Source organism: Thunnus albacares, chromosome 4 (assembly GCF_914725855.1).
Source record: "Thunnus albacares chromosome 4, fThuAlb1.1, whole genome shotgun sequence".
Lineage (NCBI taxonomy): Eukaryota > Metazoa > Chordata > Actinopteri > Scombriformes > Scombridae > Thunnus > Thunnus albacares.
This window is the reverse complement of record NC_058109.1, coordinates 27,562,340-27,587,623: the sequence shown is the minus strand read 5'-3', so window position 1 is coordinate 27,587,623 and position 25,284 is coordinate 27,562,340. Positions and strand designations below refer to the sequence as shown.

At 45.0% G+C, this 25,284-nt stretch overlaps 1 protein-coding gene across 1 annotated transcript in view; it reads left to right on the top strand.

Moving 5' to 3' along the window:
* Positions 1-24,856, top strand: part of lrig1 (leucine-rich repeats and immunoglobulin-like domains 1) — a 36,618-nt gene extending 11,762 nt beyond the window's left edge. The window contains exons 2-18 of the mRNA XM_044348483.1: positions 606-677; positions 1,873-1,947; positions 7,500-7,637; positions 8,007-8,150; positions 9,248-9,391; positions 10,001-10,144; positions 11,955-12,098; positions 14,380-14,460; positions 16,373-16,444; positions 16,943-17,014; positions 17,185-17,348; positions 17,732-18,091; positions 18,927-19,208; positions 20,803-21,237; positions 21,482-21,616; positions 21,851-22,138; positions 22,745-24,856. Coding sequence (XP_044204418.1) covers positions 606-677; positions 1,873-1,947; positions 7,500-7,637; positions 8,007-8,150; positions 9,248-9,391; positions 10,001-10,144; positions 11,955-12,098; positions 14,380-14,460; positions 16,373-16,444; positions 16,943-17,014; positions 17,185-17,348; positions 17,732-18,091; positions 18,927-19,208; positions 20,803-21,237; positions 21,482-21,616; positions 21,851-22,138; positions 22,745-22,932 — 2,938 coding nt within the window. The 3' untranslated portion in view covers positions 22,933-24,856. The remainder of the gene's footprint in view (positions 1-605; positions 678-1,872; positions 1,948-7,499; positions 7,638-8,006; positions 8,151-9,247; positions 9,392-10,000; positions 10,145-11,954; positions 12,099-14,379; positions 14,461-16,372; positions 16,445-16,942; positions 17,015-17,184; positions 17,349-17,731; positions 18,092-18,926; positions 19,209-20,802; positions 21,238-21,481; positions 21,617-21,850; positions 22,139-22,744) is intronic.
* The last annotated feature ends 428 nt before the right edge of the window (positions 24,857-25,284 follow it).

Genomic DNA, 25,284 nt, shown 5'->3' with positions numbered 1-25,284 from the left:
TGTGTGTGTATGAGAGAGACAGAGATAGCACTTGTTTATGCGTGAAAATAAATTTGTTTCATATGTCGTGGGAAGCTCAATCTGAAATGCAGATGTGTGTTAGGTGCGCACGCATACCCCCTCCTCACTCACTCGCTCTCTGACAGAGGTAATGCTATATCACTGGACAAATCACTCTCTAATAAGCCTCTGTACAAGTCAAGTGCCAGCTATTAAATACACTGTTAGCCTAAAGTGCAAATTGACTGCTGCAGATGAATGGCCTGTGGGTTATGTTGGAAAGTGAGCCAGGAGCGTGAGACACTCTGTATCAATAGTATTGATCTGGCCCCCCTTGAAGGCCAGCTGAATGGATGTACTGCAGTGTTTTCAGGCATACTTAATGTGGATGGATGAGGCTGTTTGTCAAATGGGAGAAATAATTGTTGATATTGATTAAAATCTGAAAAACTGAAAAATGCCCATGACAAGTATAATAAAAGTAATGAAAAATATTGTTGTGCTGCTGATGTGTTTTGCAGTTAATTGTTCTTCCCTGATTGCTATTAAGAATAAAAGGAAAGTTAACTACCTCTTATATTAACATCTTCCTTTCTATTTTTCAGAAATTTTGGCCACAACAAGCTGACCGCCATCAATGTAGAATCCTTTGCCAACCTTCCCAACTTACGAGAGCTGTAAGTATTCACCTACAGGATACACACACCTGAATATTTAGAGCACACGCACACATGCAGGGAAAACTGTTGTGAAATCATGTGTGTCACTTTACACCAGACATTTAGCTAGGATGTGTGTATCTTTGTTGACTGGACTTAGTGTAGTACTACATCGATTGGAAATGTAGAATGAGAAAATTGGAAGCAAAACTATGAATGCTTTCTAATGTACAGCCCTCAGGATTTGTTTTGTCCCATGTTTGCGCTCCAAGTGCTGTCAAAAACACATGTGACCTACACAATTCTGTGCCCGAACGCATCGTACACAGACACAGAAATAGGAATGAAGCCGCTGCTGCTCGGCTTAAGTGCTGCTTTCGCTAAGCAGCCTGTGTAGACATTGTGTAATGTCCATGGTTGCCACTCTACTTCCTAGCAGCATCCTTGTATGTGTTGCCTTGAACTAAGTTCAATTGAGAATAAAGTGGTGGTTTTCTATATTAAGCCTCCCCTCCACCACCTGATACTGTGGCCAACGCTGGCCTTGTAAATATTTTATATGGTGAGGAGAGGACTTGGCTCTGTGTCACTCAGCACCAGTACACAAGACACATACACACTCATACACAAGCTAACCGGTGATACACACACTGGTGACATCTTTGGCAGGCCGGTCAGTCAGTCATACGCTCCTTGACATCTGTTTTACTCTCATGTTATTTTTGGTTTTTAAAAGGATGACTTGCTACTTGCTGTGTGGCAGACGTGACAAGTAGTGTTTTAAATCTTTTGATTTACACACGGTTAGATTGAACTTAGCCTCGTGATTGAGCATGTGGGATATTCCCAACAACACTGTGACATCTCAACTAGCATGTACAATTTGTGTAGAAACGACAAGAACATTGAGTGTGGCTTTAGTCTGATACAGTCTCCGTTTAAACATCAACTGCATTCAGACACCTTTGCATTTCATTGTGTGGATTTTTGGGGATTCAAAATAAGGATTTGTATTTTTGTTTAATTTCACCAGTAAGACTACTAATTCTGCTCCTGATTTTCCCACTTTAGAAATGTCTGGTCTACGTGGAGAAAAAAATGTCTTTGTGAAGTCCTCTAACCTTATAACACAACATCCATGTGCATTTTTTTGTTTTCCTCCATAAACAGTTTTGTTCTCTAACCTACCACTGTGTGTGTTTGTCACTTTCAGGCGGCTGGACCACAATGAGCTGACCTCCATACCAGATTTAGGACCGGCTGCTTCCAAGATTGTATCGCTCTACCTGTGAGTACCGCCCCACTTACTGCTTAACATGGTACCAGAATTATCTGGCTCTCTGTTACTGTATTCTTAGGTCAGTGGCCTCTTTGAAATGCTCTTGAAATAGTCTCTTGACATCTGTCGAGGATGCAAATGCTTTTACATGTCAGAGGTAATACTGCATTAGTATGTATAAACGTAAGGTATGAATGTGACTTGATTACATAAAACTAGAACAAAAATCTTTCCACTTGAGCTCTGTTGGCATCAATATGGAGTTCTGTCTGGAGCCATTAGTATGTGGTCAAGTAACTGACTAGTCGTATTAGCTGGCCATGTGGTCTTGTCTACAGTTAGCAGTGCTGGCTGCTTGGAGTGTCAGCTCGTATATAGTTCCAACTTGGTTGCTCCCAGTTGTGAAACTTTGCCTTTAGGGGCTGCCTGCATTGGCATCTCACTGGAGATTTACTGCCCTATTTGGGAAAGGCGTGTGTGCGCTTGTGTATGTCACAAACCTGAGCTCGGTAGTCCATCAACAGCCTTAATTTTTACTCTGTTGAAGGAAAATCATGATGAGAGTTTGTTAACTTGATTCAAGCTGCAGTTTGGAAGACAGTAAATGCAAAGTTTCAGGGAAATATTATGATTATGGTAATACATGTGAAGTTCATATTACTGTTATTGGTTGGAAGTTAAATTTCAGAAAATAAACTAATAATAGTTGTGGTAGTGGTACTTAAAGAAATGGCAAACACCGTACTTACATGAGCCAGAGCTCATTATCCATTCAACACTTTTATTTAAGTCTTTAATCTTATCTCTATACCAACAATTTTGTGTGTTACTATGATGCTCAAGAATGTTGAAAGGAATGTAAGCCACAAAAAAACAGAGAGGCTTTCCAAGGTTAGACCAAAATATAGTCTCTGAGATAAAAATCAAAATGTCGAAGCTGATATGAGAGCTTGTTACAGTTCTTATAGCAAGATAATTCACAGTTGTTCTTAGTATGTTTTAGATTCTACACAAACACACACACACACACACACACACAAAGGCATATGTACAATCCTGATAGTTTTCCAGCTGTATCATCTGTTGGGTGGACTGTTGTTTTCCAGCGTGCCATAGTTTTTTTCCCCTGGTGTGACTGGGGAACATTCTTACATCTCAATCATCCTGAAACAAGAAAGTCTGACCCCCCTCAGCTAGTCTAGCGCTAACCATTAGCTTCACTCTGTGTATTTTCTTTCACACCTTGCTAGCATGCCTGCTGATTGCCTGGTAGTAAAGTATGCAGCTGCTGGTTCCTGTAACACTGGTCATCGTCATATCATTTTCAGTGGTGAGCTTTGTGGGAGTCATACCTTCGCCTCTCCCTGTATGTCATCTGCCTGCTTCTCAGAATTGATCATTACGCAGTTATGTGGTCAGAATACTTCTGCTACAGTTAGTAAGGGGGAGTTCTAGGATTTATGAAACAACTCTGACATTTATCTGTTATAAGTTTCCAAAACATTTGAGCTATTAAAGTTGTTCATTTGAAATTATTATCTGTAGGGTCCAGCACAAACTCCTGTTTACTTTTGATACATAATAGATTGGAGCAGAAGTTCACCTTTACTTGCTCAAACTGTGTGAGTCGCAGCCCCTCCAAATGATCGGGGTGTCTTTTTTTGGCCTTACTCGAAGCCTGTTGCTAGGGGAAGGCCTCTAGGCCTGATGGGAGTGGAGGCTAGAGGGAGGGTCGGATATTTACAAAGCCACACAGCTGAAGCGAAGGCCTGCTGAAGCACTTGCAGCTGCAGCTGTCAGTCACATGGCTTACAGTAAAATGGGTAACAGTGGGCAGGGGAGGAAGGATGAGAAAGCAGGGAGGGAGGGAGGGATAGGGGATGTGAAATAGCGTCAGATCAGGGTGACATCACAACGTGTCGAAAGAGGAACGGTTCTGAAGAAGTTGTGGAGGAGGCAGTTGGAGGGTAAGGAGAGGTGAATTTAAGGAAAAAGGGAAGCAAGAGATGAACGCCCACACAGGGTTATTCCCAAAAGTAAAGCCAATGCACTCTGTCTCCACTCCACAACCAACAAGCCCTCTAGAGTCAGACAGTTTCTGTGTATCTGCTCTGGCAGAAGCAGCAGGTTGAAGATGGTCTGGAATGCCGTCTGACTACAAGTTTGTGTGAGACAGTGGTTTGCACAAACACACGCACATAATCACACACACACACACCTACCTACATACACACATATGGAGCAAATGGATAGAGAATCTGTCTTCAGCCCCTTTATCCAACAGTGACCTCTCCAAAAGGCTGAGATCTCATTATATGCGGTTACCACTGTCTTGACAGTCTGACTGCTACTGAGTCTTCAAGTGTATCATCTGGCTAGTTGCTAATGATGGTTCATGTTTGCACTGACTAATGGAAATGACAAAGTCAATGATCAATGATGAACATTTTTGGTTTTCTAAATGCTGAATGTTATGAAAAAAGTGAGAAGTAGAAAAATTTGAGAATGGGTGAACTAAGAAGGGATAGGTGAGTGGGTTGGATTTCTTTGCGTCCGCTCTTTTTTCTTTCTTCTTCATCTCTTGCTTGGTTGAGCGGTGATTCCTTTTCACCTCCTTCCTCTTTTACACTTGTCTGGCAGCTTCTTTTGATCTCTGGCGCTCTTGTGGAATTCATTAGGCACAGATAAGCCTGACTGTGTGTTGTATCGTTACAGTTTAAACGTTTCTTCGGGCCAATCACTGGAGTTTGTATTAGCAGAGAACTCAGAGAAGCGTCTTACCGAGAATGTCTTGTAAATGTAAAGCATGTTGAAGCTTCTGGTGAACCAACCAAAGACCATATGCCAGGCTCTCACAGTGCCACAATGCACTTGGCGAGACCAGTGATACCCCGCAGACTCCCAGAATGCCACAGCAGGATGGCCAAAAAAAGAAGCAACAAAAACGTTTTAAAAACACAGTGTCAAAGTGACAGCAGAGCAGCACAAACTTTCCCATTGTGCTCATCGCCTGCTCAGTCAACATCAAAGAGGGCCTTTAAAACAGCTCGGGATAGAAATCATATGGCCCGCTGGATGGTCTGATTTTGAAATAATTCTCCTTTTGTCCCGACCGCCAGCTTCAAACGAGAAGGGACGGGCCAAACAATCGCCCCCAAAGATGACACTGGAAACAGGAGAATGGGAATACTAGTGTAAACCGCTGATGCACTTTCCATACATCAAAAGAAGTGTCAAAATGAGCCGGGCTCATGGTAATCAGATGGTCAATGGGGCAGGGTAATGAGATTTGGAATTAAGTGGAATCAAGAGCGAATAAAGCCCCTGGACTTCAAAGGGAACAAGAGCAAACGGAGCTCCTCTTTATCAGAAATGTCACTGGCCGTATGATAATCAGTTTTTATAAACGCTACTATTGTATGTCCGGACTTCAAACACACTGAGCGCCGACGCTTTATCTGTCTTTCACACACACAGCTGGGCTCTTGACTGTGGGAGGGAGAGAGAGAGAGGGAGAGAGAGAGAGAGAGAGGGAATTTGGTTTGAGTGGTGGAAGCAGAACTGGGCGAGAGAAAGAGTGAGAGAGGTCAACCTCTCCCACCAGTTTGAGACTGATCTGTTTTTCCCAGCAGAGGTCACCAGCTGTTGACCCCACCTCACCCCTTCATTCTCCCCCTCCTTTTCTCCTCCCCCATTCCTTCCCTCCCTCCCTCCTCTGCTCACTGTAGCCACTGTCTGTCGGTCTGTCCCATGTGTGCATTTGTTATTTGTGTTGTGTGTGTGTGTGTGTGTGTGCGTGTGTGTGTGGGTGTTTGCACATGTGTGCTTGCATGGCTCATCCTTAACCATTTCTGCCACTGTTTATTCAGGTGGGCACTGTGGTGCGACCCCTCCTCCTCTCAGACACCAATAAATGACTGTGTGTGTGCGTGTGTGTGTGTGTGTGTGTGTGTGTCAGTCTGCTTGCTGAAGGCTAGAAAGGAAGGAGGGACTGACCTTGTTATGATGGAGTTTGACTGGTGGAACACCTGCTCTCTCTCTCTCTCTCTCTTGTTCGTTCTGTCAAACACGCACAATCCTGGGAAGTTAACCAGTCAGAATAATAATGCTGAGCTTTCATTAAGTATCGAGTTAAGTCTTTTGTTTAGTTGTTTATTGTCTCTGCTGTTGGTTTTGCATTCAAACATTACCAAACTCTTCATGGGTCAAGTGAGTTGATCTTAAGATATGTGATTCGACGCTTCATAAATTAAACAGGTATCAAATTAAAGTACTTAATTTAATCTCTCTTGTTGACTCGCTCTCACTTGTCTCTCTTCTTTTAGACTAGTCAGGTGAATGACAGTGATATTAAATGACATTCCCGTCCCTAGTTAGCACCCAGGCATGTGTCATATTTGTCACTAGCTTTCATGTATGCTCATATAACACTGGCCTTCGGACACACACACACACACACATATACACACAGAGACCACTGATCCAACAAGATAGATGTGTGTCTGTCTGTTTTGCATATAATATACCTTCTGTGTACATTTGTCGATGTGTGTGTTTTCAGTAGAGTAGAGCTGTGTTTGTGTTTCTTGCGTGCCCTGTGTGGCCTCCCATGTTCTCTGCTGACACGTGAGTTTGTGCTTGTGAGTTTGTGTCTGTCACTCATGTTTCTCACAATCCCCTTCCCTTCTGTATTGAGGGTAGTGACTGGGATGGTGTCTTTTACTTTCTCTTCTGTATCTTAATCTTCTTCAATCTTTCTCCTCATGTCTACGTGAAATGGACTTTGTTCAACCCCTCCCCTCCCGAAATCTGTGCAGGCTCATCCAAGTTAACAAGGCCTCACAAAATAGAGCGGAGGCATCTTTATAGAGTGTTTCCTTGTGTAGAGAGTCTTGAAAGTATGATGGTTCTGTTTTTCTAGTCAGTTTAGGAAATGTTGAACTAGAAAGGGGGGGGGGGGGCACACTACTGCTTTTCTCTGTCTTCAGGCACAGCAGCAGCCCATTTTTTTCAGAGTATTCATTGTTTTGTTTTTTTGCATCTTTTCATGATGGTTGAAGTTTTGTTTTTTTCTGTTATCTACTCAGTTGCTCCTGCTCCTTTGTCTTAGGTAGATTAGGACCGTGATAATGGCTAGACCTTCATGAGAATCACACAGCCATCTCCATTCCATCACACACTGAAGTACTCCGAAATCCCCCTTCAAGTGGCTCTGGTTGATCACCGAGACTCCATCTATCTAATAGATTTTGCGAGAAGCACAGGTGTCTTTGGAATTGTTTAAAGAAGGCCAGCCTCTGTTTGGAAGCTCTTAAAGTACACATTTTGTGGTGGACGAAGACCACTTTGTTCTGTGTACTCTTCTTTCTTTGTGCCTGAGTGGGCTTAGAGAAGATAAAGGATTTGGAGTGTCTTCCATGGGTGATGAGAAAGGGACACTGAACTCGAGCAGTGTAATATTTTTTCGGTTGGTTTGGACACGCCGGGTCAAGCTGTATGTCTGTGAGTAGGATTGTCAACCACACCTAATGTCTTCATGTCTGTTTTTTATTATTTTCCAGACATCATAACAAGATCCGCAGTATCGACGGCAAACGGACCAGAGAACTTGTTTCCGTGGAAACCCTGGACCTGGGCAATAATGACATCACTGAGCTACGAGGGCACTGCTTTCCTGCAGGCCTCCAAATCAGAGACCTGTAAGTTTACTGTGGCACATAACACATTCATCACTAACAATGTGGCTATTCAAAAAAGAGCAGACTCTTTAATGGTCTCTGTGGGGACATTCAGTTCTTGCAGCAGTTAATATAAATCGAAAAATTAAAAAAGCAGAAAACAGTGCACACAGTAGTGTTGCCATTGGATATCCCTAACATCTGTATCCAAAATATCAATACAAAAGAAACATAGAGTGTATTGATAACAACATGTGGTAACAGCGTGATTACAGCATACAAGAAGTATGTAAACTAACTGAAGAGACACAGAAATGGTGCTATTAATGTTCACATGTTTGAGGTTTGGTATAAACCTGTAATGTCACAACGTGCTGTGTCTGTGTTCAGGTACCTGAGCAACAACAAGATCAACGTTTTGGAGCTCGGTGCTCTGGACCATCTGGGCTCCACTCTACAGGTCCTGAGACTGAGCCGAAACCGCATCAGCCAGATCCCCGTGAGAGCCTTCCAGCTCCCGAGGCTCACCCAGCTGTGAGTACCACTGGATTTCATCAGTTTAACAACGTAGTTAGTGTGCTGACAAGGTCCTGTTATGATCTGTCAGAACTGTTCGCCCTGCAAAAACAATATATTTTTGACATTTGTGTTTGGGCTGAAAATGAATAGGTTTCCCAGTTGTAGCCTTTGGAGACATGACAGAAAGAAAAGAATTAAGAGTTTGAAGGAAGAGGAGTTTGTAGTGTCTGTTGATCGAGCTTTTAACATTTGGAACGCTATTAGTGTGAGCTATACCTCTAGGGGTGGATAAGGTCTGACTAGGTAAACACCAGAGCCATATTATCAGTGATTTATTGCTTTCTTCCATATCCCCAATGTGGTTAGTTCATTCCCCACACCGTGCTTCATTATCTTCGTCAAACTTCCCTCCAGTGTCTCAGCGAGGTCGACACATCTGTAGCTCAACACCTCCATTCTGGCGAATGAAGGGACTCACATAATGGGAGTCTCCCTCATTGTGGCTCCAGCAGTTTCCCCAGGTGCCTATTGTTGGACAGGTGGCCCCGGTGACACTGTATCTGCACATGCTAGCGGTGATGCACATTAGGCACAAAAGAACCTGTGAGGATGTTTATCTTTGCCAACCTGAGGGCTTTTACAACCTTTAGACACACACACATACACCAGATGTACTCATTCACTGTTACATGCAAAGACAACTCTGGCTTCATATGCAGAATAAAGATTGTGTTCTTTTAAAATCTTTTAAAATGTTATACTTCAATTCACTGTTAATTCACAGGGCCGTAGCTTGGCTCCTGTTTGTAAGCTATAGCCTGTGGGTATACAGCTCTGGCCACAGGTGGAAAGGACACCACAGAGGAATGCCTGCTAACCTGAGGGGTTTGTTAATAACAAAATGCTCCAACTGAGGCATGCAGACTGCAGGATTCTTTGGTTTTGACTTCAGTGTGATGGATGCTCATGTAGAATGAGGGCAAAATATTCATCAGTCAAAAGAAAAAAAGTTTGGTTTCCTGCACTGAAATATGGGGAATATTTTGAAAAAGTATACAAAGTATGATTAAGTGTTTTTTTTTCTCCCTCTCATATTTTTTTCCACCCTGCAGTGAGTTGAACAGGAACCGTATTCGTCAGGTGGAGGGTTTAACCTTCCAGGGTCTGTCCAGCCTGGAGGTGCTCAAGCTGCAAAGAAACAGCATCAGCAAGCTGACAGACGGGGCTTTCTGGGACCTTGCCAAGATGAAAGTCCTGTATGTATTTAAAAACAAAAAAACTGAAACTGTATCAATACATAAACATAGTAATACACTAACACAATCAGAAATATGCCAAGGATGATAGAGCATGTGACTGATTGGTCATCCAACAAATTTATTTCACAAAGTTCCTTTGCATAAAATTTATGACATCAGCATCATAAAACATTTAATATCTAACCCAATACCGGAAACTAGCCATCTGATTTATAAGTATGAGTGCAGCACATAGCCTTGGAGCAAGCACTACTTAAAGGCTAATGTTGTTTGTACTGACTATTACAGGAATTCACACCAATCCAACATAATAAGAATAAGATCTTTTTGTAGCCTTACTGGAACTTTCTCACAACAATCACAACAATCACACTTTTCTCCTGCTGACATGCTATTTTTTACATATTACTACAATTACATGCAAAATAACAAAGTAATGGTCACAAATTACAATGCAATTTTACAGAAACGCTGCTACAAATTTAGTCATTTCTGGGTGCAAGAATTACCACTAAACTCACATCCTGTTGCCAGCGAACCACCGTGTCAAGAACTGTGAATTCTCAATATGATAATTCTTACACTGTTCAATTTTGTGTCATGCAGTCACCTGGACTACAACAGCCTGACGGAGGTGAACAGCGGCTCCCTGTATGGCCTGTCTTCCCTTCAACAGCTTTTCCTCAGTAACAACACCATAGGCCGCATCAATCCTGACGGATGGAAGTTCTGCCAGAAACTGAGGGAACTGTGAGTACCAGCATTTAAATTAGCCTGAACACCCAAACTTTCATGCCAGATGTCCTCTTACAAAAACCATTCAGCAGACAGTGGTTAAAAGCTCCTAAACCTGGAATGATAACTGCAGGGGAAGATTTTTAGGAGCAGCAGAAGAACATAAGTTCATCTTAGTTCAATTAAAAAAAACAATAGTTGCATATTGGAAACGCTGTGAATTTTTTGCTTTTTCATCTGTCTCTGAGGATCTTAACACGTTGTCCTATAGCTTGAAAACCCAACACACCCCACCCCTACCCATATCACCCACCTACCTTACACAGGGTTAAATGACATTGTGCTTTAACACTCAATACACTACGCTATTCTCAGGATAAGCCTGTTTATCCCATAATTAGAGCTGGGCTCAACAACACTCAAGCCCTTCGACAAGAGTTTTTGTTCTCAGTTCTGAAGCGTGGGGGTTTGTCAAAGCGGCGTGTAATCCTCTGCCGGTCGTGCCTTGGTAATTACACTGAAGGATCGCCTTCACGGCCTTTGTCTGCCGAATCTGAGAGCCTTTCCTGTCCTGTTGACATGACTGTCGTATCGCTGCTATAAAGTGCTTTGCTCAGCTGAGGCGTTGCTAACTGCGAGGTAGCCGGGGGTGTCCGTGCCGACTATGTTTGTTTATATGTAAAAGTCACAAAGGATAAAGAGGTAGATGACGTTCATGTTAGTTTGCTTTGTGTATCTCAATGCCGTTTCCTGTACGGACATCTACGAATGACCGATTGCTCCCTGCGCTGTCCCTGTATCATCCTCCTGGCGCTGCACCAGTCATCGGTTATATGATTTTATTATCTAGAGTTATGATAGAAGAGAGTGACTCGTCTTTATGAGGAGCCTGTTATTGCATTCCCAATGGGCCAGGCTGAGCTGGTCATCAGGGAGAATCTCTGCACACATGACTGGTCAAGCAAACCTGAGGCCTGGCCACAGAGACAGACAGCGAGGGCCACAGAGAGGGCAATAAAATGCACAATACTGCCTTTGACCACTGTTTGAAAGATACTGTTATGGGATTTATCTTCATTTATAAACAGAAATTATCAAGAGGTGGTATATATACAGTATGACTGTTCTGCAAAAGGATCTTAAATAAGTATTTCGTCTTTATTTTCATTTGTTTCTCAAGGAAATGAACTTGTACCAGACTTTTATTGAAGTCAGGTGTCATGTAGTGGAGTATTCTTTCTTTCCAAATTCCTAAAACAAGTGAAACTACTTGGAAGTCCATGTAGTGTTCTCATCCAATTTATATTTTCTCCAGCTTGTTAAGAAAAAAAAAATGATATGATATATTGATATGTAACATTTTGAGGGCTGCAGTGCACATGAGTGACAGTGTATCCCCTGGGGTTTACCACATGCTCAAGAGCACTTATAAATGGAGGTTGTAGACATGTAAAGTTCCAACCAAGACTTTCTTTTCCTCCCTGTTAAATCATTAGGATCTCTGTTGAGCTCTAAGGTCTGCTAAGCCCATTCTCTGTTAACATCTTGTGGTGAGGAAAAAGTCACAATGGAAAAACACACCACAGAGTGGCAAATAGACATTGAATCAGCCATGAAATTTAAGTATAATGATGTCGCGAGCTGCTTCAGTTTTCTGCCAACCTGTCATCTCCTTCCAGACCTCACACAGAACATTTCTCTTTCTTCCCCCTTTTTTTCCCCCCTCTCTCTCTCTCTCTGTCTCTCTCTCTCCCTCTCTCTCTCCTTCTCTTTGTCTGCCTTTCTGTCTGTATCACTCTGTCTCGCGCTCTCCGTCTCTCTCCAGGAATCTGTCGTACAACAACTTGACTCGTCTGGATGAAGGCAGTCTGGCTGTGCTGGGGGATCTCCACACCCTCCGTCTGGGGCACAACTCCATCAGCCACATCACCGAGGGAGCCTTCAGAGGGCTCAAGGCTGTACGCGTCCTGTAAGTACACCCTCACAACTACCATTACCAAGCCCAAATGACTCTAAACATCCCCCACGAAAGAGGTTTTGCCCCTGCTGACGATAAGGCTACTATGTGCCTCTCGGGAGCAGTGAAAGCTGAAATGTTTTAATATTGGTTTTGCCTCTGTGATATTTGATATTTAGGCTTACGTAATTCATCCAGTTGACTTTAGAAAGCGGGGATTGTTTACTTTTTAAGATGGCTGCTTTTCTAGAGTTTGATCTCATTTGCAATCATGTCTGAGTTTTGTTTTTGTTTTGGTTTTTTTTAACTTTTACAAGGTGTTCATGCATCACTATTGCCATGGTTTCTGTGGCAACTTCTTATTTTTCATCTCTTTTCTCACTTTGTTCCTTTTGCCTGGTTTTGTTTTTGGGGTTTTTGTTTTGTCTCAAACACTGGTTCCCAATAGACTTGGATGTAAAAGTGTTCTGTGTTGCTCACCTCCCTCGAGATCCCTCTCCCGCTTTCAGAAGCCATGAAAAAAGACAGAGGTTTCTTTTCCCTCTGATCCACCTTTTGCACAAAAAGCCCAAACAGGCCAAAAGAAAGAAAAGGAGGGAATGAAAGAGAGAAAGTCAGGGGATAAATCCAGGAGAAAGACTTGGGGGTCTTGGTTCCTAACCAAGGTCCTCTTGGCTGTGTCTCTTCCTGGTGAGAGAGCCAGGGAGGAGGAGAGTTTTGCCAGAGCTCGCTAGACGAGCTCTCTCTCGCAGCGGGGTGACAAGCCAAGGCGCATGAGGCCTCTCTGCTGGCACACTGGGTGCTAGATAACTGGCTACAGAGGGAAGTAAACGATGGGAGAAGAGCCTCTGACCACCATATATCAGCTTTTTTCTCATGTTTTTCTTTCTTTAATTCGCTCACTTTATTTCTTTTGGCTTTACCCTTTCAAAGCACACTTAATGCCCATTTCTTCCCCTCTGTTGTCCTAAGCTGTTTTCTGTCATCTCATCATGTTATCCCCCAAAACACACACACTATCTCTTGTCTCTTGATTTCACATTATCGTTTCCTTCCTTCTCTTCTGTCACCCCTGCTCTGTGTGTCTTTGAGGCAGGCCTAATCTAATCAGTGGAGGGGAGGACAGGCATAGGCCGGGTCCTGAAAAGGAGCTGGGGGAGCTTTAATTGGGCCTGCGCTGCTGGTCGTGCTGGCATGGGGCTGGAGCCTGCATCGGGGTGTGAAAGCTCCAAACGAGCCAGCCTGCCCTCTAATTCGGCCACGGGGGTCGTTGGCTCCCCCCCCCCCCTCCCCCCCTCCTTCTCTGTGCCTGGTCCCCTGCTCCACAGCCCCCACCACTGGCCTTGCTTTAACAAGGCAACAGCCATTCACATCCAGCCAGCCAGAAAGAGTAGGAAATTGGCAGCCCCAGTCCAATTCAACTAAGACAGCGGCCAGTAGAGACTGAAAAGAACCAGAGGGGGATAAGAGATGTTTGGAAGGCAAAGGGAGGAGGAGCAGAGTCGTGCTATTGTGGAGGTATTGGAGGGTGTGGCTGACCATCAACCTCAAAGGCCTTTTCTCAAGTTTGAAAGAAAGTCTTTTAATGCTTCGGAGGAGTGTAGAACTCCTCCAACTCTGCAACTTGTTTTTCTTTTTGATTACCATGCAGAGGGGTGGAGTGGTGGCTCTGCAGCTATGACTTCACCTTCAGAGGTAGTTCTTTCAATATTGTGAAGGGAAGCAAATGAGGTGCATTCAACAAGTGTTTGGAAACCCTCCAATACACTAAAAGAAACCCTTTTCTCTTTTCTCTCTTTCATTGAATCCGTTATTTCTTTGCCCAACCATGGTTAAGCTTGGCCCCTAACCTCATCAAGACTCTTGGTTTTGGTTTTGGCTGCGCCATACCTGTCACCATCGGACAAACAGACCCAACTGTCTGGCTTCTCGCAAGGCATTGTGTTCCCGCCAATCCCTCCATGCCGTCATGAATTATACATGTGTTTCCCTGCGCTGGGTTTGCCTCAATACATGAACGCACTCATACTCACATGCACACTCCTCCTCCACCCCTCTAAGGAAAGAATGCGCTTGGTTGGCAGAGCAGAGCAGCAGAGGGGCTCTTAAGGCCAGGTGCAGAGGGGGGAGGACGATGGGGGAGGGAGCGTGGACGAGGGGGTAACCTGTGACTTCCAGACCAGCCTCTGCCAGGGCTGTGAAACGCTTCATTGCTGGCAGACCCCGTCCCTGCTCTCTTCCTCCCTCCTTCCATCTTTCTTACCCTAACCCTCTTTTCTCTCATTCTCCGCAGGGAGCTGGACCATAACGACATCTCGGGCACAATAGAGGACACCAACGGGGCCTTCTCTGGATTGGACAGCCTCAACAAGCTGTGAGTGTCTCCCCTCATTCTTTCTTTTTAATTCCCTCCTCCTCTCCTTTTTTTGCTATCAGCTCCTCCTTTTCATCCCTCTGTCCTGGTGTTCTTCAGAAACAGACAATCAAGAGAAACAGAAGCGAGCTTTCTCATTTTTCTTGCATCCAGAAGTTTCCCTCCCAGTCCCAACTCACCCTTCACTGCCAGCTAAGTTTAGCCAGTCCAATATAGACATAGAGTTCAGCCGTTTGAGATATCGCTCCCCTCAGGACCCTACACTTCACTTGGAAGGGAAGTGTTCACACTGAGCAATGACTTATAGGGCCCCTCTTCCTTTTTTTACAAGGCTTGTTCATGAAACTTGGTAATTTTTTACTCCAGTCATTCTGTGGAAACCCACGCCAACTTCTCTCCAATCCAATCTGTCTTTCATCTTATGATTTCACTGTTTCACTTTAGCTTTATGGCCAAATTGGGTTTGTTTGCTACTCACGGGTCAGGAAGGAGATACAGTGAATCATTTTTTAATCTGTTTTTCATGATTACTCATCATGATTACTCATGTTTTCATCGAGACAGCTATTAAAAAAGTTGAATGTCAAAACTGGCGAGTTGAGAAATCACTGCGGGCGTAGAGTTGCTGGCATTGAACGGCCGTGCGCAATCATCAACCTGCAGGATGAAAAGATGATGTCCAGCCAAGATGGTTCCCAGTGTGAGCACTGCTGAAAGAGAAAGAACGAGAGAAAGAGGGAGAGAAAGGGCTTTTCTTCGAGCTGGCAGGGGTTCACTCCCCAATAGGCTTATTTCTATTTCTCCTCCATGCCTGCGCTCCTCTCGTTCCCTCTTTCCCAGTCCCTGTTGTTAGGAACTGAGAGAGGGTGAAATTGAGGGCTGCATTCAGTCATCAACATCAAACGCCTCACACGCCCCACCCTCTGACCCTGCCCCTTTTGTCATGGCGTTGGCGGAAGCGGCCCGCTGCATCCCAAACGCTGGCAAAGCAAGCCATGGGAAAAAAAAAAAAAGATGCAGAAAAGAGAAAGAAGGGCTGAGACATCAAAGTGTCCACCACACACACACACACAGGGTTTCCCCAAAAGCAGCTTGTGAATGGCGCCACATGGGAGAGAAGTGAGTCGAACAGTTTTAAGTAAGTAAACGATGAGTAGATTGCGGATGTAATTCTGCTTTTATTTTACTACGTTTTGATCGTTTGTAATTCCTTCAAAATCAGAGTTGCAAAATTGACAAAGTAGCCTGCTTGTCGTCCCTGTGAAGAGACAGCCGTTTGTTTGTGTGTACATGTGGATGAGTTCCAACACTGGGGTCTTCATTATGAACCAGCCAGCCGTGTCTCCTCTTCCTGTGAAGTGAGGGCTACAAGAGGAGAGAAACAAGGGAGGGGCAGTGGCAGCGGGGTGAGGGTGGAAGAAGGGATTAGGACCCCAAATCAGAGGGAACAGCAACTCACTTCTTGGCTCAAACCAGGCTTGACTGCCACAGACACACACACACACACACATACACACACACACACACACACACTTACATGGTTGCATGTATGTCACTACAAGCCCTGCAGGGAAAAGAACCACACACACACACACACACACAGGCCCGCCTGGTCATTGCTGTTAAATTCTAATAAAGATAAAAGTGGTCTTTGAAGAGCAGCGCAGAGCCCAGGTGCCCCCCCCGCACTCAACCCCATCCAGTCTCCCTCACCCTTCCTCCTGGCTAATCTCCACACAGTTCAGATTTCCAATACCTCAATCCCCTAACTCTTATCAGATTCAGCCTCGCTAATTGTGCCTCTCTCCCTGTCTTGCTCTCTGTTTTCACCCCCTTCTTCCCCCTGTCCCCGCTCCCTCTCTCTGTCTCTCTCTCTTCATCTATCGACACCCTTCATGTTTGGAAACGGCAGGACTCTGTTTGGAAACAAGATCAAGTCGGTGGCCAAGAAAGCCTTCTCTGGCCTGGAGACCCTGGAACACCTGTGAGTATCCCACAATGCTTGGCTGCCCCTCCTCCAAGCCAGAGAGAGAGAGAGAGAGAGAGAAAGAGAGAGAGAGAGGGTGGTGTGCAATTGCCAAAAGTAGCTGGCAGAGAGGAGGCGGCTAGCAATTTAATAGTGTCTTTGTAAAAGGAGAAGACAGGGGCTTTTGCGAGCGCCCAGCTGCTTCTCTCTCATTAGCCTAGCACAATCTCAACTTTGGCCTTTTTTTCCTGCCGCTACGCAGGAACAAAGTTATTGAGCATATGGTGAGTTCCGTAGAAGAAATGGAATTCCTATAAGCTCTTTCACAGGCCTTTGACAAATGGGAGGGCAGGGAGTGACGGAAAAGCTGGCATGTATCCTCAGACATAAACGCCTGGATCTTTCCACCTTGTTTAAAAGTCAGATCCTTACTAGCGTAAGCCTGAGTGTGGGTATGACCGTAATGCAGAGTATGTATGTGTGTATTACTGTTGATGAGATATTGTGTCCCAACAGGAACTTGGGAGAGAATGCGATTCGTTCCATCCAGCCTGATGCCTTCAGTAAGATGAAGAACCTCAAAACCCTGTGAGTTATATTCACACAAACACACATGATTTATGTGCACAGACCCACACACGCCTTGAATCACATCGAAACACACTCCCCCAGTGCTTTTGGCATCCACTCTACGAAACACATATTCAGTTACAGATGTGATATATACCACATGTACTCACCTCTCATCTCCTCCACAGTGTCATTCAGAGCGACAGCTTCCTGTGTGACTGCCAGCTCCACTGGTTGCCGGAGTGGTTGGAGACACGTGGTTTGCAAGCTGGTGTCAATGCCACCTGTGCCCACCCGGAGAGCCTGAAGGGCATCAGCATCTTCCAGGCTCCATCCAACAGCTTTGTGTGTGGTGAGTGTCTGTGTTTATGTGGGTGGCTGTGTTGAGCAAGCAGCGGTTGAGGCACAAACGGGCCACAATGACAGCTCGGCACTGTTGTGTTATTTACATAGTTGCACATATTTGTTTTGGTGGGTTTTTTTGTTGTTTAGCTTTGCATTTGCACTTAGACATGCTAATGGATGCTTATGTGTGTTTTATTTGCCTTTTTCACATCCATTAATACACAGAGCAGCACAAGCTGACACCTACTGAGTAACATTTGTGTCCAGATTGGACCACATGATTTATGCTTTGGTTTTTAACCTCTTTTTTTTATCTCAATCCTTCAATAACATACTATGTCCTGCCTTTTATATTTTTCTCTTCATTCCTACATTCGTCTCCACCTTTAGACGACCTTCCCAAGCCCCAGATCACGGTGCAGCCAGAAACCACAGTGACAGTCCTCGGCAGTGACGTACGTCTCACCTGTACGGCGGCGAGCAGCAGCTCCTCCCCAATGACATTTGCGTGGCGCAAGGACCAGGAACTGCTTCGCCACGCCGAGACAGAGAACTACGCCCATGTGCGCGCTCACCACCACGGCAGCACATCTGATACGACAAGTGGAAGTGGAGGTGGAGGCGTGATGGAGTACACCACGATCCTGCACCTGCGGCATGTCACCTTTGCCCACGAGGGACGTTACCAGTGCATCATCACCAACCACTTTGGCTCCACCTACTCTGGCAAGGCCCGCCTCATCGTCAACGGTAGGTTGAAGAGTTAGGCCAGGAAGATTAAAGAGATTTTAGGCTTAAACTCTCCGCCTGTTGCTGAGTAAAGGAATGATTTATTAGCCTGCTTTTGAAGGTGGACTGTTATTGTTATTCAAGGGGAGAGTTGGATTCTTGTGTCCATAAAAAAAAATGATGGCACTAAAAATGAGTACAATAAAAAGAAGACTATAAGTGTCCAGTGACTAAGCATGTCTGTTACGAGACAAACAGATTCTTATTTCTCGGTTTGTAGGTTTGCATAGTTGCATACTTTATAAATTCAGGTTGGACTTTTTCAACACAAACCAAGACAGAAAACTAAAAACATGCCACTCAAATATCTCTGTTAATATGTGTGTGATTAAATCGTTTCCACCAAATTAAATGCTTGTTTATGTTCTACTTATCTGAGTTTCAATCGTCCCATTTGACAGAGGAGGGATTGAGTTTAGTGGTAACGCTCAGTTCCTCTCTCCCACTTGAATAAAGTCTTCTCTCTCTCACTCTGCCTCTATCTCTGCCAGGATGGTATTCGGAACAAATTGATTTAACTGCATGTCAGCGCTAACAGGGTCCATCTCTTCTGCGCTCTGTCACTCTGATTTTCTGCAAATGGAGAGTATTTATTTAGAGTTGGGTGCCTTGGCCAACTCTACCTCAGACCTTTTAGCTTCTTCTTTTTTTCATTATGACAATTATTTCGCTGCCTGTTGTCTCAGCACACCCATGCATGTAAAGAAGTTGGAACAGCAGAGGGGATTCTACTCCCCCTCACTACAGAGAGACTGCTCAACCCACACTGACAGAAACAGCGTCTGTTTGTCCACAGTTCTCCCATCCTTCGTGAAGACTCCCAGGGACAGCACCATCAGGACGGGCAACACGGCCAGGTTGGAGTGCGCCGCCGAGGGCCACCCGGCACCGCAGATCGCCTGGCAGAAGGACGGAGGCACAGATTTCCCCGCCGCCCGTGAGCGCCGAATGCACGTCATGCCCGATGACGATGTGTTCTTCATCATGGACGTCAAGCCAGAGGATATGGGCGTGTACAGCTGCACCGCCAAAAACACAGCGGGGACTGTCTCTGCCAACGCCACCCTCACCGTACTGGGTAAGAGCTTTATTTCTGTGATGTATCTTTGTTGTGATTCAGTTTCGGCTAATATTGGACTCGTGTTCAGTGTCGATAATTTTCCCACATTTCCCAAAAATGAGCGTTTGTAAATAGCTCGGCGCTCAGTTGGGAATTGGTCAGTGCCGAGGCTGCAGAATGAGAGGCTTTATATTTTTCTTTTTCTCAGCAGCTGTGGCCTTGCTGCAGGTCAGGGTCCAAAGGTCACAGTTGGGGGTCAAAGGGGGATGGTGGGGGAGCGAGGGCGACTCACAGAGGGGTGTTTGTTAGGCATTCCCACCCCCCTCCTCTCTTCTCGGTGGGAGGGACAGTCATGGCTGCTTCACTGCAGGCCTCAGTGCTCCCAGTTTATTGGCTGTTTTACACTGTTAAATCAAACAAAACAGAGCTGCTCTCCTATAACCCTCTCAGCACTAAGATCATCTTTGTCCTTTGTCTTTGAACTGAGCAAAGCAGTCCCTTGTTGAACAGAGCTAAAAAAAAAAAAAAAAAAAAAGAGTCAGGGGGTTTCTGTGCTATCACACAAGTAACAAGTCTTAAATTTCCCTTAAAGAGCTCATGAGCAACAGTTTCTAGTTTTAGACTGGTAGAGTGGTTGTTTCAGTGACATATTTGCATATTGTGCGGCTTGAGAAAGACCTGTTAGACATCACAGCAGTTCAAGCTGGGTGCTAATCCACTCAACAATGTAAAATATTGAAGCAAGCGACCATGCCTCTAGACTGAATCTGTGGTGTTTGGGTTTGAGAGACGGAGGGGAAGGAGAGTGGGGGGGGGGGGGGGGGGGGGGGGGGGGCTGGGTTAGGCCGCAGTCAAGGGGCCCCTGTCTGGAAAAGAGTGGCGGGGAGAAAAATGGGAGCCAAAGAAGAGCTGGAATGGTGGAGTGTGTGGGGGAAGGTAGGCAAGTGGGATTTTAGAGGAAAGCAAGCGGGGAGGGTAGTGGAGAGAGGGGGATTGATGGAGAGGGAGAAAGTATTGATAGAGGAGAGAGAGGGGCGACTGAAGTGGGTTAAGTGAGATCTCTTAATCTGTGTATGTCCCACTGTGAGGGGAAGTGCTCAGCCTGAGAGGAGAGGCCTACCTTAACACACACACACTCACACACACACACACACACACACACACTCAGCTCAATGTGCTCCATTCAGCAGAATGTGAAGTTGCTGGGGAGACATTGAAAACATTGTTCTGAAGAGGATTCTGTCCCGAGAGAAATCTTGTTTGTGTGTGTGTGTGTTGTAATGAAAATGCGTGTTTGAGATATTTGATGAACTTAACTGATGCCAGAATTTGTCAACTTTTAGATTTGACCTCAGATGTATAAATAAGATTGTCAGATGAGACTGTAAGTGGCAGGATATCACACTCATCACACTTTGTGCTCAGTCGATCCAGCTGACTCATCAGGATGACACAGGCTGTAATAGATACTGCGAACAAACAGAGCTAAAGGAGAAACCTGAGCACAAAAACCTAAAACTTTGATGTCATAGAATAATAATAGAAGAATAGAAAACACTGACCTCAGCAATCCTGCAGTCTTGAAGCTTTTGATCACCCCTCTCCTCCACAGAAACACCCCACCTGGCCCAGGACCTGGAGGATCGCAACGTGGCTGTAGGGGACACGGTGGCCTTGCAGTGCAAAGCCCTTGGCAGCCCGCCACCCCGCATCACCTGGCTGCGCAACGACCAGCCGCTCCGCCCCTCCGACAGACACCACTTCACCCCGGGGAACCAGCTGCTGGTCATCGGCTCCGCTTCGCTGGAGGACGCCGGCCGCTACACCTGCCTCATGTCTAACACTCTGGGCACGGAGCGCGCTCACAGCCAGCTGGTGGTGACTCAGCGACGCAGCCCCTGCACCCCACCGGCAGGGCTGAGCACAGTCACTATAGGGATCATCGTCATCGCCGTGGTCACGAGTATTGTGGTGACCTCACTGGTGTGGGTGTGCATCATCTACCAGACTAGGAAAAAGAGCGAGGAGTGCAGCGTCACCAACACAGGTGAGCTTGGATTAAGAGCTGCAACCAAAAGTCTACAAACCCCAAAATAATCAGTTTACTATCACATAAGAAAAGAAAAGCAGCACATTTTCTGTTGCTTGACTAATTGGTTAATGGAGTAATCATTTCTGCTTTACTTGGATCTATTCTGTCCCATTATGTGGGAGGAAAAAGGAAGCTGGAGGGATCTGTCAATCCACAACCCTGCCTCAAATGTCTTGTGTTTGGCTTTCGTTTCTCTCAGATGAGACAATCGTTCCTCCAGATGTGCCCAGCTACCTCTCTTCTCAGGGCACTCTGTCCGAGCGGCAGGATGTGTGTATCCGTGTGGAGGCCGGCGGTGGACCTCAGCCCAACGGACACATCGTAGACACCACAGGTACCCGACAGTTTAGTCTCCGCTTGGTCTTCCAAATGTTTGTGCTCCCCTGCAGGTTCTCCCACTTCCCACGAGCAAAGCTGGTGCATTGCATAACGATGAAAGGTGCACTACTGTCTGCTCAGCATCAGAAATAATTACTGCAGACATTTTAACCACAGTGTTGACATACAGTTGTTGATTTTTCTGCCTCCAAATCATTTATTTTCCCTCTCCCCGCCTGCTTGCCTGCAGGTTTCGATGGTGCAGTAGTCTGTACAGACTGCATGGAGAATGGCAACAGCTACTCCAAAGATCCCGACTACCTGACCCACGGCTTTGGCCCTGCCGGGGGCATGGAGTACCAACAACACTCTATTCCCCCACCCTACTCTCACTGTCACCCAGCAGAGCAGCACGACACAGGGCCACACACAACCCTGCTGTGCAACGGGACGCCCAACGGGATCCGGAAGGACATTCAAGGATCCACGTTTCCAAACAGCCACAATGTGTTACAACTGAACCAACATGATAGAAAAGGTAAGAGGATGAAAATGAAAGTGTATTGACTTATTTAAAATGCACAGAAGTTTGTCGCTCTCAGGACCTGCATTACAACTGCTGACAAATTCCTCTTATTATCCCATAAACAGAAACACTAAAGTCATAAATGCAATAGGCTTCTTAAAGTCCCAAACTATCACTGTTTGTCTTGGAATATCATTTATACGAGGTGATACCATGAGAAACTATCAGCGTTTACGAGTCCTTGTCAGGGCAGATGCCTTTGAACATGATTGTTGATAGATTGGCTCCTACCAGCATCTGACAGTGTATCAAAGTTGCATGCCCAGAGCCGCTCAGGATATCTCTGTAAAAACACTGAAAAGAAACACTGAGTTCTTGCTGCTGCCAAACTCCTGCAGCTGCACGCCCAGGCCTGTCCTGGGATTCAGCCTCTTCAGGAGGAGTAATACCAGCGGAATTGGCCCTCAAATACCAATTCTCACCTTTACATGTCAATGCAGCCCTATACACACATTCCATTGCCTCTGTATCCTAAAGCTGAATACATATTTGTCTACATACATGTCACATCATTGACTTGTTCCCCCCCCCCTCCTCTTTGTCTGTCATGTTCATCAGTGAGCAGAGCGGGACAAACGCCGGCGTGCTCTCCATCACAGGAGGAATCCTTCCACAAGCCGGTGAAGCTGACGAACCACCTTGACAGTGACTGTGAGCCTGAGCTCAGGCAGACTCTGCTGTCCAATGGACACACCCTCAGAGCCTCTCAGCATGAGAGCGCCCCCCTAAGGAGAGCCAGCGACTAGCAGGCGCTCCGTCCAGCCCAAATCGTGGACTCGCATTAGCTGAGTGGACTTCTTTTTTTTTTTTGCACTGGGAAATAAACTGCTACCTCATATCGAGGCGAACGATCCTGAGCCTCCTGGATGTGGACTGAAAAGGGAGCGCCGGGAGGGGAAAAGGCAGGGGGCATCCGGAGTTTGAAGGTGGAGCTTGTGTGGGTGGCGTCCCATCTGAGCGTATCAGCTGTACATAGTTAAAACCTTTCCTTGGGAGGTGACCAATAAAAAAAATTCTAGCTCCAAAAAATGTGACTTGCATTTGAAGCATGTAAATGTAGGGAATCTTGTACAGTATATGTATGCGCAGGGGGAAAAAAGAAATATACCTTTGGACATTTGACTGTACATAAGAGTTTTCTTATATTATATATTATATAACTTTTACAGAAGAGTATTTGAATTTTTGTGCATGACAAAGAAAGGAGTGATGGTATTTTTATTTTTCTTCAAAAAAACAGCCTTTTTCAGCTTTTACCAACGTTCAGCTGCGGTGCCTTATTGCATGATCAAAGAAAACTCAACTTGTAATAGCATATATCAAGAGACTTTTCCGTGAGAGATACTGGTACACTCTTTATAGCAAACAAAACACTTGATTGCACTTGAATGTTTGTTTTCTTTTTTTTTTTTTTTTTTGGACAAATGCTGCCAACCATGGCCTTACAGAAACACAATTCACATCCATAGTTATTATATGAAGGAAGAGCTTTTATGTCAGTTGTTCTGGTACGTCAGATGGTTCAAGGTGGGGCGGTCAGTTGAAGCACTTTTTATACTCACTTCATAAACATGCGGATAGCGCACGTGATATCTGCCAATAGGAATGCAGGAGACATTCCACATATTTTGTCAGAAAAGTCGACAGTATATTCTGTACCATTAAGGCTCTTCCACCTGTTTCACTACACTACAAGTTCCTACAAAGCTGCTCTGATCTATGTGGGAGAAAAGATTCCTCTCTGTGCTTTGACTGCAGTTAGTTTCTTTATTTGTCCAAGAAAATGAGTTCATAACCAAATGTGGTCAAACATCAGTTATTTGGAGCTGTAGTGGTATCATATAAAGCTGTAAAAGCCAGTAATGATCTCTCAGTATGGACACAGGACAACTGTCATGTGTTTTTCATCCCATTCACAATGAAACGTACAATTATGTGCACTACAGCACTGACATTTAATTGGCCGAATGCTCAAATATACAATTCAAATGCTTTGAATTGAAGAAAGACGGTGAATCAGGGAGAGTGATGTCTTTGTATTGTGTCATTGTGTTACTGCTGTAATGTGCCTCAACATCCACCGTTGTGCATCACAAGCAAAAGGCCAGTATACCACCTCAGTCAGATAACCACGTTGTAACAATAGTTCAGTAACTTTCTCATCATCACTACAGTTGAATAATCATGTTTGAGGTAACTACAGATGCAGCCTCATGCTGTAAACAGTTAGAAAGATTGTGAAATGTGCTCTAACCAAACTTGGAGGATTAATGCAGTCATGATGTTCTGTCACAGTCCCTGATACGCTGGGTCAGAAATAAGCGGCTTTTCAAAGTAGTTACATCATCCAATGTATGCATGTGTTCCCAGGTGTGCCCTTGTCTGAACTGTGGCCTTATCAAGGTAAACCAGAGGACACGTTCCTCTGGTTACACCTGGTAGCACCTATCAGAGATGATTTTTACCAGCAAGACCGATCAGATCTCCCTGTTGGAAAACTAATCCCAGTGTAGCAGGTAAAAGGGACGAGAGGGAGAGAGAGGTGCAGTTCATGTTCTGAGTAATTTATTGAAACAAACTGTCTCAAACCGTTGTACCAATGTCAAAGCTAAAACAGTGAAGTGTCTAACATGGCATTGAAGTGTCTAATAAAAATCACATTTGTTATTATTTGAAGTGTTTTGTGTGCTTTTCCTGCTCGTATTAACAGAATGAAAGGATGCTTTTTTTTGTGACGGTAGTCTCACAAACAGCTGAGTTAGCATTTAGCACCGCTCACATGTCACAGTAGTTATGGAGAAGCCATCAATGCAAATGGAGCATGCACAAAGACATGAAATGCAGAGACCTTGATCTTCAAAGCAGTGAAGTATCTTGTGCCTTGGACACACACACAAAGCTAATCTTCCAACCAGGAATGTCTCCTGGCTCCCTGAAGCTCCAAAGACAGCAGGCATATTTTTTCCTTCTGCGGGCTGTTTAAAATATTTGCTATTGAGTTGGGGCTGACTGAGGGTCAGTGGCTGGCCAGAATGTGCATTCCAGATGGATGTTTGTCACTGGATGATTGACGTCCCCCTGGCCATGGCCTCCACCAA